This window comes from Podarcis gaigeae (assembly GCF_964106915.1).
Source record: "Podarcis gaigeae genome assembly, chromosome: 13".
Lineage (NCBI taxonomy): Eukaryota > Metazoa > Chordata > Lepidosauria > Squamata > Lacertidae > Podarcis > Podarcis gaigeae.
Window position 1 is genome coordinate 40066371 of NC_139689.1, and position 16542 is coordinate 40082912.

Here is a 16542-nt window from a genome sequence, read left to right on the forward strand (position 1 = left end):
TTAGGGCTTGCCCACACTTCCTCTTGTGCTTTGCCTAGAAAGCATGGGTCCAAGAGGTTTTTAGGTTACCCCACCATTCTTGTTTGTTCTGATTCAGTGGTAAATCCGATCCAACTCCCATCAGTGGTTCTGATCTGGTGGAACGCTCTGTCACAAGAGACTAGGGCCCTGCGGGACTTGACATCTTTCCACAGAGCCTGCAAGACGGAGCTGTTCCACCAGGCCTTTGGCCAAGGCACAGCCTGACCCCCTCCTTTGGCAATCCTCACAGAACTCTAGCCCAATGGTTGCCATTAATTTGATTTTGAATTGATTTTAAAATGAATTGATTTTAGAATGCTGTGTTACTTTTATTGTTGTTAGCCGCTCTGAGCCCGGCTTTGGCTGGGGAGGGCAGGATATAAATAATGTATTATTATTATTATTATTATTATTATTATTATTATTATTATTATTATCATTATCATTAACAGCAAGTTTTCCCAGGAGAAAGCAGCCAGTGGCTATCCACCTTGTGGCAGAGAATTCATAAGTTAGTTGTGAAAAAAGTGTGATCACAGCACATAACCATTCTCTCTGTTGTAGTATTCCACCATTTCCCCCCATCGCACAGAAACACACACTGTGCACTGTGCAACTCTTCCGCACTGTGCAATTTATGCTGCAGTCTTAAGTGTTCTGCATCTGAAGTGCCCTTGGCAATTGCTGAGCATAGCATAGCAACATTTCACATGCAACCCTAGATGGAGCTGTGGGCTGCATCCTTCTCTTTCTGCCACTTCTCCTAGCTCTGCTGACTTGTTGGCCCACAGTTCCTCTCCAGGCTGAAGCTGAAGGCAGAAAGTAACGAAACAAAGGGGCAGGCGCCTTGGGAAGGTAAGTCTATATAGCCCCATGCAGGTGTGCGCTGATCAGCCGATCAAGATCAGCCAAATTTTCTCAGATGAAGCTCTCAAAACAGGATGCACCATTTAGAAAAGCAAGATCAGTGTGGAATTGCATGCTCACGTCATACCAAGGGTTTATGCCACTCGTTTATGTGACAGCAGACCTGTGCACAGGCCCAACAGGGAACAGCCACCAGTCCAGGCTTTCTGGTTAGCAAATCTGTATGACGCACAAGGAAAAGAGTCTGGCAGTGCCTTGAAGAGGAGTGCATTCGTTGTTGGCATAACCTTTTGTGAATTAGAGCCTACTTCGATGCAAGGTGAATCCTATGCTGGGCACGGAGTAAAAAGGATTAGGAATAGAGGGGCAAAAGTCTAGTGAAATTTGACACTTCTATGTGACGTAGAAAATGTATGCAAGATGAAAATAGCGACCTTTTTGCAACAACAATGAAAACTTTTATTTTCTGTGCAATGCTTGCAATGGGCAAGAAACACATGAGTTGGACTCCTTAGCAGGCTTTGAATAAACATCCACAAGTTTTTTTTTGTTTTTGTTTTTTACTTAATCCTTTATATCTTTTCTGCTAAAACAACATAATTCTATTCCAACATCTTTCTAACACTCCTTAATTTTACAATATTTCTGAAGATAAACTTTAATTTTTTTCCAATCTTCTTCCACCGACTCTTCTCCTTGGTCTCGGATTCTGCCAGTCATCTCAGCCAGTTCCATGTAGTCCATCACCTTCATCTGCCATTCTTCCCGGGTGGGTAGATCTTGTGTTTTCCAATACTTTGCGATAAGTATTCTTGCTGCTGTTGTGGTGTACATAAAGAAAGTTCTATCCTCCTTTAGCACCAATTGGCCGACCATGCCCAAGAGAAAGGCCTCTGGTTTCTTCTGGAAGGTATATTTAAATACCTTTTTAATTTCATTATAGATCATCTCCCAAAAGGTCTTAATCTTTGGGCACGTCCACCAAAGGTGAAAGAATGTACCTTCAATCTCTTTACATTTCCAACATTTATTATCGGGCAGATGATAAATTTTGCAAGCTTGACTGGTGTCATGTACCACCTGTAAATCATTTTCATTATATTCTCTTTTAAGGCATTACATGCCGTAAACTTCATGCCTGTGGTCCATAACTGTTCCCAGTCAGCCATCATAATGTTATGTCCAACATCTTGTGCCCATTTAAAAATGAACTGGTGAAAGAAGAGAATGCAAAATCACAATATATTAAGATAAATTATTAAGCTAAAAACAAAGCTGGAAAGGATTTGCTGAAATATCTAACTGAATTAGAATACAAAAATGGGAGGTGAGAGGAGGTCAAGGAAGTAAGTGAATGAAGGCAAGTGATGTAAAGGTTTGATCTGGTTTTTTTTCAATTGTTTGTATTTTTTCTGTCTTTTTTATTTTTCTTTTTTTCTTTTTTCTCTTCGTAATCTTTAAAATTTGAATAAATATTATTAAAAAAACAACAACATCCACAAGTTTATTAGTTAAATATATGATAGACAAGGCAAGGATATGTACAATTTTATAATATGCAGAGAATAATATGTGCAAAGAAACCAGAGAGGGGAGCTGATGGAAGTCCTGGGTGAGAGGGAGAGGGAGGGATGGGGGAGGGGAAGGGAAAAATAATGTAATTGAATGCCTGGATTGATAAATTGTTATGTTGAAACTGTTTAATAATTAAAAAAAAGAGAGAAAAGAAACGCATGGACGTGATTAAATCAGATTGCAGGATAATATTTGATACAATGCAGCATTGGAATGATACGTTCCTCAAATAATAAAATGTGTGAATCAGATCTGCAGAGCTGGAGATAAGTTTCTAGAGCTGCTGATGGGGTCAGTCTTTCCCCAGACGACTGATCCTTTTAGGGCTGCTTGCATTCCTGCTCACGCCCTTTCCCCCAATTTGCTGGTACAAACCTGGGCTCCAGGCAGCCTGGCTGTTCTGCTGGAAGTCCCTCCCTGAAACTCCAAAAAACAGCCTCAGGCACATAGCTCAGCGACAGAGTGTTTGCATGCAGTAGGTTCCAGGTTCAGACCCCGGCTCCTCTTGGTATGTCTGGGGACAGACTCCTGCCTTAAACCTTGGAAAACCTCTGCCAGTCCGCATAGACTATACGGAGCTAGACAGACCGATGTCCTTTGGTGCTTCCTTTGCTCCTGCGCCCACACAGAGATGTGTGGGTGTTTGTATGCGTATGTATGCTTTCACCGCATGCCTTCCATTTGCAGCTTCTTGCATTCTTCCTCTTCCCCCACCGACCAGAAGATGGGGAAGAGCTGTAAAGTGGTAGTATGTGGGCAAGCCTCCGTTGGGAAGACCTCCATCCTGGAGCAGCTCCTCTATGGGAACCATGTGGTCGGTGAGTGTTGGCTTTCAGCTGGGCACAGCTCACTAGCCTTGCTTGTTCAGGCCTAAACTGGTTTTTAAGGCAAATCCAGACCCCCTCCAAGTGTCCCTATTTTCTGGGGACAGTCCTGGATTTACAGAAGCCGTCCCGGATTCTGAGTTGATCCCAGAATGTCCTGCATTTCCTTAGGACGTCCCTATTTTCATCAGAGAAATATTGGAGGGTATGGTAGGACGTCCCTGTTTTCACTGGAGAAATGTTGGAGGGTATGGAGATAAGGAACTATACAGCCTTTAGAAGACATCTGAAGGCAGCCCTATATAGGGAAGTTTTTGTTTAAAGTTTAATTATGTTTTTATATATGTTGGACACCACCCAGAGATGGGTGGGGTGGTAATAATAATAATAATAATAATAATAATAATAATAATAATACGTCCCATTTTCATCAGAGAAATGTTGGAGGGGATGACTATCCTGCTTGTTCAAGCCAAAACCATTTTTTAAGGCTAATTTACTGTACAGAGCCATTGCGAAAATTAAAAAGCGTCTGTTGCTTGCCTATGTATAGACTGCCCATCATTGGGAGTGATTCTAAGTGGCCAGGGAGAAAATATCCTAGCCAGGGTCCCATGTTTCTTGGGGAGTGTCACCTGTTTTACCACCCCCTGGCCTCAACTCCAATGCTCTTCTCAGGCCCTGATTCACAAAAAGGTAGCAGCAAGAAGTAATGTGTTTCTATCAGTTACTCTGTAGCTCCAGAATGAATGTCCCTCTCTCTCTCAATGGCGGGTCTTCTGGAGAGGGTGCAGAACCCCACTTTTCTGTCTGACCCACAGCTCAGCGGGTTAGTTCTTTCGTTAAGTACCGTTCACTCTTTTTTCTTTGTAGGGGGTTAAAAATTATTTTTGATTCTTTGCACACTGCCTAGCGATGCAGCTTGAAGAATTACCGTATTTTTTGCTCTATAAGACTCACTTTTTCCCCTCCTAAAAAGTAAGGGGAAATGTGTGTGCGTCTTATGGAGCGAATGTAGGCTGCGCAGCTATCCCAGAAGCCAGAACAGCAAGAGGGATTGCTGCTTTCACTGCGCAGCGGTCCCTTTTGCTGTTCTGGCTTCTGAGAGTCAGAATATTTTTATTCTTGTTTTCCTCCTCCAAAAACTAGCTGCGTCTTGTGGTCTGGTGCATCTTATAGAGTGAAAAATACGGTATATAGCCACTAGAAAGTTAACATGCAGTGCAGAATCGTGAGCAAAGTGGAAGTTCAGTTTGACTGGGTTACCCAGGACCCAGGGAGAGGGGGAATTCAATGTGGTGTTAGTTAGGCAGGCAGGAGAACACAGATGTTTGGGTGTTTGCTAGGGGACCAAGGCCAGCAGAGGGCTCGTTACCCTAGCAGTATTACCATTTCCACTTTGTAGAGAGCACCTAAGAAGATCAAATGCAGCACAAGATCATGCTCAGTTTGCAAACCCCACCTCTTTTAGGTTAAGGACCCCCACAAAGGATACTGTTGTTGAGAGTGCCACCCCTATCCCCCACAAAAAAATCCTGGAGTCTATACTGAGGGTGGGTAAAGGGCCGAAAGGCTGGTCAGCTGACAAAATTGAATTCTGGAGACAAACAAAAAAAAACGCAGAGGCAGAGTGTCAAGAAAAATGTGGAAGGAGTAGAGTGCTGCTGGCAGAAAAACTGCAGACAGGTGAGGCAGCTTTGGAGTCTTACACAACAGGCAAATCTGTCTCAACCAGTCATGAATATGGGGCAAACCAAATGCTGCAGAAGACAGAAAACTTGGGCCACATAGCAATTGCGCTCAGGCTGCATTCTTCTCCTTCTTTGGCGATCATTCGTAGCCGAGTAAGATTGTCTTCCATAAACACGGTTTTGACAGTGGGTTCATAAGTGACTGTGGAAGCCAATTCTGGATCCACACAACCTTCCGCAGTGGGGACATTGGTTTCCGGGCGGGAGTTGATCACGGTGTGGATTTGCCAAGCGTGCCTTCCTCTTAGCACGTTTCTCCCTTGCGTCCTGCGTTTAAGCGTCTTCAAAGCCCATGACACCTTTGGTAAAGGCTGCTCTCCAGTTGGAGCACTCGCAGGCAAGTGTTTCCCAATTGTTGGTGTTTATACTACATTTTTTAAGATTTGCCTTGGGGCACTCTTTTGTTGACCACCAGCATTACGCTTTCCATTTTTAAGTTTGGAATAGAGTAGTTGCTTTGGAAGACAATAATCAGGCATTCGCATAACATGACCAGTCCAATGAAGTTGATGTTGAAGAATCGTTGCTTCAACACTGGTGATCTTTGCTTCTTCCAGTACACTGGCATTAGTTCACCTGTCTTCCCAAGTTACTGGCTTAAAGTGCAGCTACGGGCTTATCCACATTTACCTTTCCTCCGATCTTTCCAGGCACGGTTCGCAATTAAAAGCTCCATGTCTGAGGACCCTTTCTTTTCCTTTTTGCTCCAGAGCTTTCCCCACAAAAACCCGCTCTTTAAAGCTCAATCAGAGCAAACAGCAATCCTCAGAAAACCCAAATTGACATTTGCTCCAATTCAGCTTTAAAGAGCGGCTTTCGTAAGGCATGCTTGGAGCAAAATAAACCTGGGTCCTTGGAGACAGATCTTTAAATCACAGTCTTCTGCCTGGAAAAAACAGGGCAAAAAGTACAGTGGTACCTTGGGTTACATACACTTCAGGTTACATATGCTTCAGGTTACAGACTCCGCTAACCCAGAAATAGTACCTTGGCTTAAGAACTTTGCTTCAGGATGAGAACAGAAATCATGCTCCGGCGGTGTGGCGGCAGCAGGAGGCCCCATTAGCTAAAGTGGTGCTTCAGGTTAAGAACAGTTTCAGGTTAAGAACAGACCTCCGGAATGAATTAAGTACTTAACCTGAGGTACCACTGTAAGTGTGGATAAGCCCTAGGTCGTTCTTTTTCTCAATTCGGGTTGGAGCTGGTTTGAGGGGAAAACACACAAAAATGCAGTATTTCCTAAGAAATTAGAGAACGTGTATGGACGTGGGTGGCGCTGTGGGTTAAACCACAGAGCCTAGGACTTGCAGATCAGAAGGTTGGTGGTTCGAATCCCCGTGACGGGATGAACTCCCATTGCTCTGTCCCTGCTCCTGCCAACCTAGCAGTTTGAAAGCATATCAAAGTGCAAGTAGATAAATAGGTACCGCTCCGGCGGGAAAGTAAACAGCGTTTTCATGCGCTGCTCTGGTTCGCCAGAAGCGGCTTAGTCATGCTGGCCACATGACCCAGAAGCTGTACGCCAGCTCCCTCGGCCAATAAAGCGAGATGAGCGCCGCAACCCCAGAGTCGGCCATGACTGGACCTAATGTTCAGGGGTCCCTTTACTTTACCTTTATGGATAGTGTATAACATAATGTTTGCACGCTTTCCAAAGCAGTGGTGGGAACAGACCCGATGCAGGGCAAATTGGAGTGTGGGCACAGCCCTGGTCCTTGACACCGAGTATGGCCATCAGTCGGACCAAGGGCTGGTTCTCCCTGCTCTAGCATAGGTCCAATTGTGTTTAACAGCTGCATGGCAGGTAGAAATCCAACAGGCGCAGCTTTTTCCTGGCATAGAGATGCACCAATGGCACTATGCTTCAGTTATTTAGGGCCAAACTGAATATGACATTAAATGTATCTTTGCCTGTTTTGTTTTTAAAGGCAAATTCCATTAGCTCAGTAGGGCTGGTAGTTACCAGATCAGGAGTGGAGAGAGCATGTAGCTTTTTCCATATGGAAAATCCCTCTTCTAGAACTGAGATTTGCATTTGGAGGAAATTATTCACAGGCACTAATGGAATATTTCTTCCAAATGCTGATAGCAACTGCAGAGACATTTGCTTTTTTGGGTGGGCGGGGAGTTAGCAAAATATTCTCTGGCTACTGTACAAAGTAAAGGTAACAGTGTTGGCCCATAAGAAAAATTAAAGAAAGGAACATTGTATGGAAATAATGGACATGTGGAATTTAGTAACTTGGTATGTCAAGAAAGGAAGTGGGGGTTCCTAGAATTGGAATAATTATAAGTTGCTATAAAGGAGGAAAAGTTACCAATTAGATATGAATAGGCTCTTCTCTCTCATCTTTAAGCTTCGCATGGTGCAAATAACTGTATTTAAACGAATTACATTATTTATATGTATTTTTAAAATTATGCAAACTATAAGGTAATTGTGTATGCCGTATTTTTCTGTGTATAAGACACCCCCATGTATAAGACGCCTCCTATTTTGGGGGACTCCAAATTAAGAAAACACCCCTCAGCACTACCCGTGTATAAGGCGAACCCCAATTTTAAACCTAATTTTTTGGTAAAAAAAACCTTAGTCTTATACACGGAAAAATACGGTAATTACACAATATTTTGTGAACATTTGTATGATATCTTCAATTTGTAAATAAAGCCCTAAATCCATAGTAGGGTACTAAGTTTATTAGGCCAGCTGCCAAAATATCACACGAGATTATGAGTTCTCCAGAACTCCTAGTTTACCTGATGGAAGAGTTCTGAAGAACTCAAGAGCTTGCGTGTTATTTTGTTCTGGTTGGCCTAACAAAAGCACTGCCCCTGGCTGCTGTGAGTATGGAGAGAACGAATCCTTCTGAGAAAACACTCCCGACAATTTCCGCGTGTCCAGTAATTGCTGCCCTCTGTCCCGTTGGCTGTGTGCAGGTTCAGAGATGATCGAAACCCAAGAGGACATTTACGTGGGCTCCATCGAGACGGACCGGGGGGTACGGGAGCTGGTGCGCTTCTATGACACCCGAGGCTTGAGGGATGGGCTGGAATTGCCCAAGCACTGCTTCTCCTGCACGGATGGATACGTGCTGGTTTACAGCATCGACAGCAAGGAGTCCTTCAAGAGGGTGGAGATTCTGAAGAAGGAGATAGACAAGAGCAAGGATAAAAAGGAGGTTGGTGCGCCTACACCAAAAGGTGGGGGGGGGGAGGTCCTCAAGTGGGCGGTGGGCAACCTGTGGCCCTCCAGATGCAGTTGGACTCCCATCAGCATCATTCAAGATGGCCAGTGCTGCGGGATAACGGAGTCCCTCTGACAGCCATAACGTCGCCACTCCTGGTCTAGCGATCTCTGGCTTTTATTATATATTTATTTATTGAATTTATATACAGTAGTACCTCTGGTTACGAAATTAATTCGTTCCAGAGGTCCGTTCTTAACCTGAAACTGTTCTTAACCCGAGGTACCACTTTAGCTAATGGGGGGCCTCCCGCTGCTGCCGCAGCGCAATTTCTTTTCTGATCCTGGGGCAAAGTTCTTAACTTGAGGTACTCCTTCCAGGTTAGCGGAGTCTGCAACCCCAAGTGTTTGTTACCCGAGGTGTTTGTAACCCAAGGCACCACTGTCTCAGGGCAGTTCACAGAAAAGATGACAGTATATAAAATCAAAAGGAAAACAATAACCCAACAACATCCCCCCCCCCCACAAAAGAGCCACATTTTAAAAGGGTACAGGATGTCAAACAGATCAACCAAAGGCCTGGTTAAAAATGAACGTTTTTGCCCGGCGCCTAAAGGTGTATAATGAAAGCGCCTTGGGGAGAGCATTCCACATATGGGGAGCCACTGCAGAGAAGGCCCTGTTCTCGTGTTGGCACCCTCTGCACCTCTCGAGGAGGAGGCACATGACGGAGGGCCTCAGAAGATGATCTCAGGGTCGGGGTAGATTCATATGGAAAGAGGCGGTCCTTGAGGTATTGCGGTTCTGAGCTGTTTAAGGCTTTATAGATCAAAACCACCACTCTGAATTGGGCCCAGAAACTAATTGGTAACCAGTGCTGTTGGACCAGGATCGGTGTAATATGCTCAAACCACCTTATTCCGGTGAGCAGCCTGGCCACTGAATTCTGCACTAGCTGAAGTTTCTGAACCGCCTTCAGAGGCAGCCCTACGTATAACACATTGCAGTAATCTAAACTTGAGGGTTACATAGAGCATAGACAACAGTAGTTAGGCTATCCCTGTCCAGATAGGGGCATAGTTGGGCCACCAGCCAAAGCTGATGGAAGGCACTCCGGGCCACAGAGGCCACCTGAGTTTTTGAACTTCCTTTCCTCCAACGCTTTACAGATAAGCATCACATGGTCATGGGGCACAATCTAGGGGAGGGCAAGGCTCCCCCACAATTTTCAAGGAGGGGACCGGGCCCCCTCAAAATTCCACAGCAGCCATGCATTCACACTCTGCGGGACGTGCTTGCACCGTGCGCGTAAGCCAACGTGGCGTACGCATGTCAGTACGCACAGTGAAGTGCGCACGTGGCGTGCTTAGGTCACACGGCCCCAGCCCCCTCAATCTCAAGTGCGCTTGCCTGTACATCATACATTTAAAGCAGAGGTCAGCAAGCTTTTCCAGCAGGGGGCCGGTCCACTGTCCCTCAGACCTTGTGGGGGGCCGGACTATATTTTTTGGGGGCGGGGAAATGAATGAATTCCTATGCCCTACAAATAAACCAGGGACGTGGGTGGCACTGTGCGTTAAACTACAGAGCCTAAGGCTTGCCAATCAGAACGTCGGCGGTTCGAATCCCCGCGACGGGGTGAGCTCCCGTTGCTCGGTCCCTGCTCCTGCCAACCTAGCAGTTCGAAAGCATGTCAAAGTGCAAGTAGATAAATAGGTACCGCTCCGGCGGAAAGGTAAACAGCGTTTCCGTGTGCTGCTCTGGTTCGCCAGAAGTGGCTTAGTCATGCTGGCCACATGACCCGGAAGCTGTACGCCGGCTCCCTCGGCCAATAAAGCGAGATGAGCGCTGTAACCCCAGAGTCGGCCACGACTGGACCAAATGGTCAGGGGTCCCTTTACTTTTACCTTTACAAATAACCCAGAGATGCATTTTAAACAAAAGCACACATTCTACTCATGTAAAAACACGCTGATTCCCGGACCGTCCACAGGCCGGATTTAGACGGTGATGGGGTCTTGGTTTGCCTACCCATGATTTAAAGCATATTTAGAGTATGTGACTTCCCCCCAAAGGATCTTGGGAACAGTAATTTTTTAAGGGTTCTGTAATTATAGCTCTGTGAGGGGCATGAGAGGTCATGTGCTTTAACTATATGGTGTGTGAGATTTGCCACAGATTCTCTTGCGTGCTGTAAAGGGCCTGTCTTCAACCGACGGGTCAGTTCCCACTACAAGGTCGCGGCTCGATTTAAAGTGAGTCATGGAAAAACATGAGGACTGTTGCTGAGGAGAGGAGTGAAGAATGCACTCGGGCTTAGGTCTGGCTAGTCTCTCAGGTCGGGCAAGCTTTGGGAATATTTGGGTCAAGGCCTTCAAAAACAAAAACAGCTGTGTTTGAGGGCCATAAACTTAACACGTGAGGGAAAAACCAATAAGCACTTTTAAACTTGCATTAAAAAGATTTCAGCCACAGTGCCTTTTGAAAAACATGATGAAACCTTGAACTGATTTGAATGCAATTGCCAGAGAAAAATGTGTAATAATTACATGTAATAGCCAGCAGAGCCTGTATTGTTAGCTTGTAAGCAGTAGCTAAAAGGACAAAAAATACTGGTGTTTCCTCACCCCCTCATCCACCCACTCCGTAAAATAGACAGTATTTGCCCTCTTATTTTGAGTTTTGACATTTTAGCTCTTAAGAAATCCTTCTGCACTGTAAAACTTGTAATCAAATCACACAAGTGAATGGCAGTCCGGTAGAATAATTCAGGTTAAGAATCACAAAATTGTACAGCTGTAAGGGACCCCAATAGTCATCTAGTGCAGAAATCTCACCTAAATCAGATATGACAGAGGGTCGTCCAACTTCTGTTTAAAAATCTTTGAGGAGGAAGAGTTCACCCCCGCTCATGAGCGTCCGTTCCACTAAAAATCTTCTTCATTTGGTGTTCTGTGGGGACTCTCCCTTCTGCCCCAGGGGACATTTAAAAATGGCTTCTAACTGCTAGCGGTTAGAATATTATATGCTCAAAAATGGAAGGGCAAAAAACTCCCAACTAAAGAACAATAGTGATATTGCTTGATTAAATATGTGGAACTTGCAACTATGTCAGTGAGAATAAGGGTCCAAGATGAGAGAAGGATATGGGAAGAGTGAGGATTTTGGGGGAGGATTTAGAGAGATACAATAAACTAATAAATTTCCAAGTAGGGTTAGAAATATGAACAGCAGTGAAAAGCAGTATGGTAAATGTTGTGGGGATTTGAACCACCAACTCTCTGATCGGCAAGCTCAAGAGACTCAGTGGTTTAGACCACAGTGCCACCCGTGTCTCTTAAGGTGTACTTGGCACCAAAGGCAACAAGAGTTTTGAAGGGTTATTTATGATTGATTGTAAAAGGGTATTAAAAGAAACTTTTTCTGGTGACTTGCACACGGGGTATTTTTAACCTCTGTTTAGCCCATCATAATTTCCTTAAACCCTGTTTTACTCTAGAGCAGGGTTTCCCAAACCTGTGTCTCCAGCTGTTTTTGGACTACAACTCCCATCTTCCCTTGCTAGCAGGACCAGTGGTCAGGGATGATGGGAACTGTAGTCCCCCCAAAAAACCAAGCTGGATACAGAGTTTGGGAAACTTTGCTCTAGAGTCATCTTGCTATGAGCATTCATAAATAATGCTTTTAAGAGAAAGGCCAAAGGAGGAAAGGGTGTAGCTAGAGGAGAGGGTGTATTCTCCCCACGGCACCAAACTGACCAAGAAAAGCCACTAAAACCTCAAGCTGACCCTGAGCTAGGTCTAGCTATCATGTCCCATGAGCTGAGAGCACATCTTGTACTTCATTGACAGGGGAAGGTTAGGTTGCTATTGCTGAACAAGCAACAAAACAGTCAGACTCTTTCCTGCGATACAACCCCAGGCTTCCTGTCCTGCTCATTGACTCAGGCCCCTAGGAGTCATTCCCACCAACTTCAGAGCTTCAAGGCACAGCTGCTACTATAAACACCAGTACCCAAGTGGAGAAACTGCCTCCCTCCCCTTGGCTTTTGAGCCTGACGAAACTATTGATAAGGGAAATTATTTAGTTTTTGCCTTTATGTCCCACCAAGGAGCTCAAAGTAGTGTACATGGCCCAGTATACCTGAAGGAGCGTCTCCACCTCCATCATTCAGCCTGGACACTGAGGTCCAATGCCAACAGCCTTCTGGCGGTTCCCTCACTGAAAGAAGTGAGGTTGGAAACCAGTCAGAGGGCCTTCTCTGTAGTGGCACCCGCCCTGTGGAATGCCCTCCCATCAGACGTCAAGGAAATAAGCAACTATCTGACTTTTAGAAGACATCTGAAGGCAGCACTGTTTAGGGAAGTTTTTAAGGTTTGAAGTTTTATCGTGCTTTTAATATTCTGTTGGGAGCCACCCAGAGTGGGCGGGGTATAACTAATAATAATAATAATAATAATAATAATAATAATAATAACAACAACAATACATAGTTCTCTTCCTCCTCATTTAATCCCCGTAACAACCCTGTGAGGCAGGTTAGGCTGATAGGCAGTGACTGGCACAAAGTTACCCAGCAAGCTTCATGGCCAAATGAGATTTGAACCCCCGTCTCCCAGGTCCTAGTCCATGGGGGCTGGATCCGGCCCAATCACCTTCTCAATCTGGCCATGGATGGTCTGGGAATCAGCATGTTTTTACATGAGTAGAATGTGTCCTTTTATTTAAAATGCATCTCTGGGTTATTTGTGGAGCCTGCCTGGTGTTTTTACATGAGTAGAATGCATGATTTTATTTAAAATGCATCTCTGGGTTGTTTGTGGGGCATAGGAATTCATTCATTCCCCCCCAATATAGTCCGCCCCCCCCCCAAGGTCTGAGGAACAGTGGACCGGCCCCCTGCTCAAAAAGTTTGCTGACCCCTGTCCTAGTCCAACACTCTTTAACAACTATACCACACTGGCTATACGAGAATGAAACTCGCCCATAACTGGTTGCCCCTCTATCCTGCATCCTTAACCTGGTGACTGAGGAAGGGCCCACCAGCCTTGCTTGCTTACATGCAGATCTGTGCATTTCTCATTCATTTCATGCAAACTTGTCGTTTTGTTCCGTTTGCGATAGGTCACCATCGTGGTCTTAGGCAACAAGTGTGACTTGCAGGAGCAGAGACGCGTGGACCACGACGCAGTGCAGCACTGGGCCAAGGCCGAGAAAGTGAAGCTGTGGGAAATCTCCGTCGCCGACCGCCGGACCCTCATCGAGCCCTTCGTCTACCTTGCCAGCAAGATGACGCAGCCGCAGAGCAAGTCCGCCTTTCCGCTCAGCCGCAAGAACAAGAGCAGTGGTTCCGTGGACGGGTGACTTGGGTGCTGTGCCCACTGTATCTCGTGGACCTGCATGCACATAGGGCTGGCCTTACCTTGAGCCAACGTGAAAAGGGAACACCCAGTAGCAGATTCCTGATGAGCCAGTGCTTTCCTTCCTCTCTTTGCATGTTCCCCCCTTTTTTTAAAAAAAGGAGAACACCACAAGTACACAGTGGGCGCCACTTTTGACTTGAATGGGGGGTGGGGGGTGGAAATGTCTGAAGCTGACACCACATGCCTGAGTCAAGTGCCAACAGGTGTGTTGTGCGATAAAAAAAGAGCAGCCTTGTTGCAGTCACGGGATAGGGGCACATTGTTGGCGTAAAACACAGCGAGGTTGCTTTCTCCTCACTGAGGTTCAAGTCCACATTTTTACAGAGAGAGGGTGGGGATGTCTTAACCTGAGGCATGTTACCTGATCTGTTTTCCTGCACCCAAAGCGAAGTATCCTATTCAATGAAGTTGTCATCTGAATGTGCAGTGGCTTTCACAAGTGTACACATCTCAGCTTATGTTTCCAGTGGGGTGGACGTTGGTTTGAGACGAGGGGGAAACGCCACACGGCAGTATTTCTCAAGAAACTACAGGACAAGCATGGATTGCAGCTAACCTGTGTATTTGGCTTCAGACACCAATGGTGGAAGTGCCACTGGAGTCAGAGGGAGTGGTAATGTGTACCCAGCCATTGTTGAATATTCAACCATGTTTGGAGCCATTCTTATTTTCCAAGCGGCTTTGATTTTAGCCTTGGAAACCTGTGTTAAGGGTACCAAATTTTCACTTTTGATTTGGGTCCCAAAGAGCAGCATGAGCAGCAGAGAGGGGAGTCTTCCTTGACCGACCCCATTTGAGTGGTGACCCTGATTCAGTTCCCTTCCCTTCCTTCTCCTTCTGCCCACCAAGGGAAGATGAATGCTGTAGGGTGAAGCTGCAGGGCTATGGGAGCAATGAGGACAGTGGAATGTGCTGTTCAACATGGGAGCAAGCTCATGGCCAAGCTAATCTGTTATCTCCCAGACTTCTGGGCTAGCAGGAAATATCTGCAGAAAGGCTTGTATTTGTTTATTGAGAAGAGAATGCTGAGTAATTGCGGATAGAAGAAAAGCAAACAGTGACATGCCTTAAGTTCAAGGCCGATCCTGGTGCGACTGCACTTCCTAACGATTAGTTTCCAGGCCCAATTCAGAGTAGTGGTTTTGACCTATAAAGCCTTAAATGGCTCAGGACCGCAATACCTCAAGGACTGCCTCTTTCCATATGAACCGACCCGGATCCTGAGATCATCTTCTGAGGACCTTCTTCTTGTGCCTCCTCTTCGAGAGGTCCAGAGGGTGGCAACACGAGAACAGGGCCTTCTCTGCAGTGGCTCCCTGTCTGTGGAATGCTCTCCCCAGGGAAGTTTGCCTGGTGCCTTCATTATACATCTTTAGGTGCCAGGCAAAAACGTTCCTTTTTAACCAGGCCTTTGTTTGATTTGATTGACATCCAATGCCCTTTTAAAATGTGTTTTTTTGGGGGGAGGGGGTTATTGGGTTGTTGTTTTTATTTTGATTATATATTTTGTGGTTTTATATTTTGATTTTGTTCTGTGAACCACCCTGAGACCTCCGGGTGTAGGGCGGTATATAAATTCAACAAACAAACAGAAGTATGGGAAAAGTGTCATCCCAGGAATGGGACTTAACGCTTTGGGAAAGCTGATTTTGGTTAAATAGGTAGCTCAGTTGGGTAGAATGTGGTGCTCATAATGCCAAGGCCACAGGTTTGATCCCTGTATGGGGCAGCTGCATATTCTTGCACAGATGATCCTCAGGATCCCTTCCAACTCTACAATTCTATGATTGCATATATATTTAAAAACACTCCAGTACATGGGATGGGTTTGATTTTGGACAACTCATGAATGGCTTTTCCAAACATAGTGACCCTGCTTTCCCAATCTGGTTTAGGAACAGTTATAAGCAATTTCTTGGACAGCTGGCATCAAATTAAGACTGCAATCCTATACATACTTACCTGGAAGTAAACTCCACTGAGCGCTATCCATGGAAATATCACTACTTAGCTGGGGTCAAGAATGAAGTATAATAGTCATCCAGAGATCGCTGGTTATGATAACGGCTAATAAGTGTATTGGAATCCTTTTAGCTCTGGTGTGTAAAACTATTATGAGGAATGCAGAATATATTATTACATCTTTTATTAATAAAAGTTTTAGGTTATTGCACTTTCTTCCTGCACACTGGAAACTGGTGTCTTCCACCGAGGTGATAGTTAGGCTGCATGTTTATTTGGGCAATATGCAAATATATGTAAACCAACTGGTTTTGCAAAATATAATTGGCCACCCAAAAATAAATAAATCTGTAACCAATGAGCAGCCCTGGCACTTTGTTCCTGTTCAAGAATGGTAGAATCTGGACAAGCAGCTGAACTCAGAGATGCACTGAACTACATAAAGGCTACAGAGGATTTGAGACCATCATGGTCACTCCCTTCTACTTATTGCTAGATTTGTAACATTAGAAATTTAAACACACGCACACACACTACAGATGTGGAGTAGGGGTGGCATCTGAGAATTGTAGTTCAGCAACTCTCTGCAGGAGCAGATTGCCCCCCCCCCAATATAAGGGTTAAACCTAGAATTGCACCCTGCATCCTAGATGTTGTTTTCCATATCCAGATGTATATTTCTTTTGTATAGGGGAAGAGATTCCACCCAGCTACAATCTGAAGTGGTGCAGTCCAGATTTACAGCCCCATTTTGCTGACTTGTGTAGACCAGTTTGTGTAGACCTTAGACTTTAGCTCTCTCTACCCATTTTATGATGCTGCTTCAACCTGCCGCAGAGCCGGAACGAAAACGGGGGCAAATCCCAACGCCAACAGGCAATGCAAAGTCGCAACAAATACATGGAAATGAGCTTGAAGGGATTCAAAAGGCT

The 16542-nt window shown here is 45.2% G+C and overlaps 1 protein-coding gene across 2 annotated transcripts; it reads left to right on the top strand.

Moving 5' to 3' along the window:
• Positions 1-765: 765 nt before the first annotated feature.
• On the top strand, positions 766-15968 carry NKIRAS2 (NFKB inhibitor interacting Ras like 2). Of its 2 annotated transcripts, none has more exons than XM_083709964.1 (4): positions 766-876; positions 3151-3281; positions 7979-8220; positions 13350-15968. In XM_083709964.1, exons 2-4 carry the CDS (start codon positions 3188-3190, stop codon positions 13587-13589), a joined length of 576 nt encoding a protein of 191 aa, XP_083566090.1. In that variant the 5' UTR covers positions 766-876; positions 3151-3187; the 3' UTR covers positions 13590-15968. The 2 variants fall into 2 exon arrangements, with proteins under 2 accessions (XP_083566090.1, XP_083566091.1); XM_083709965.1 differs by having other exon boundaries at positions 871-1207.
• The last annotated feature ends 574 nt before the right edge of the window (positions 15969-16542 follow it).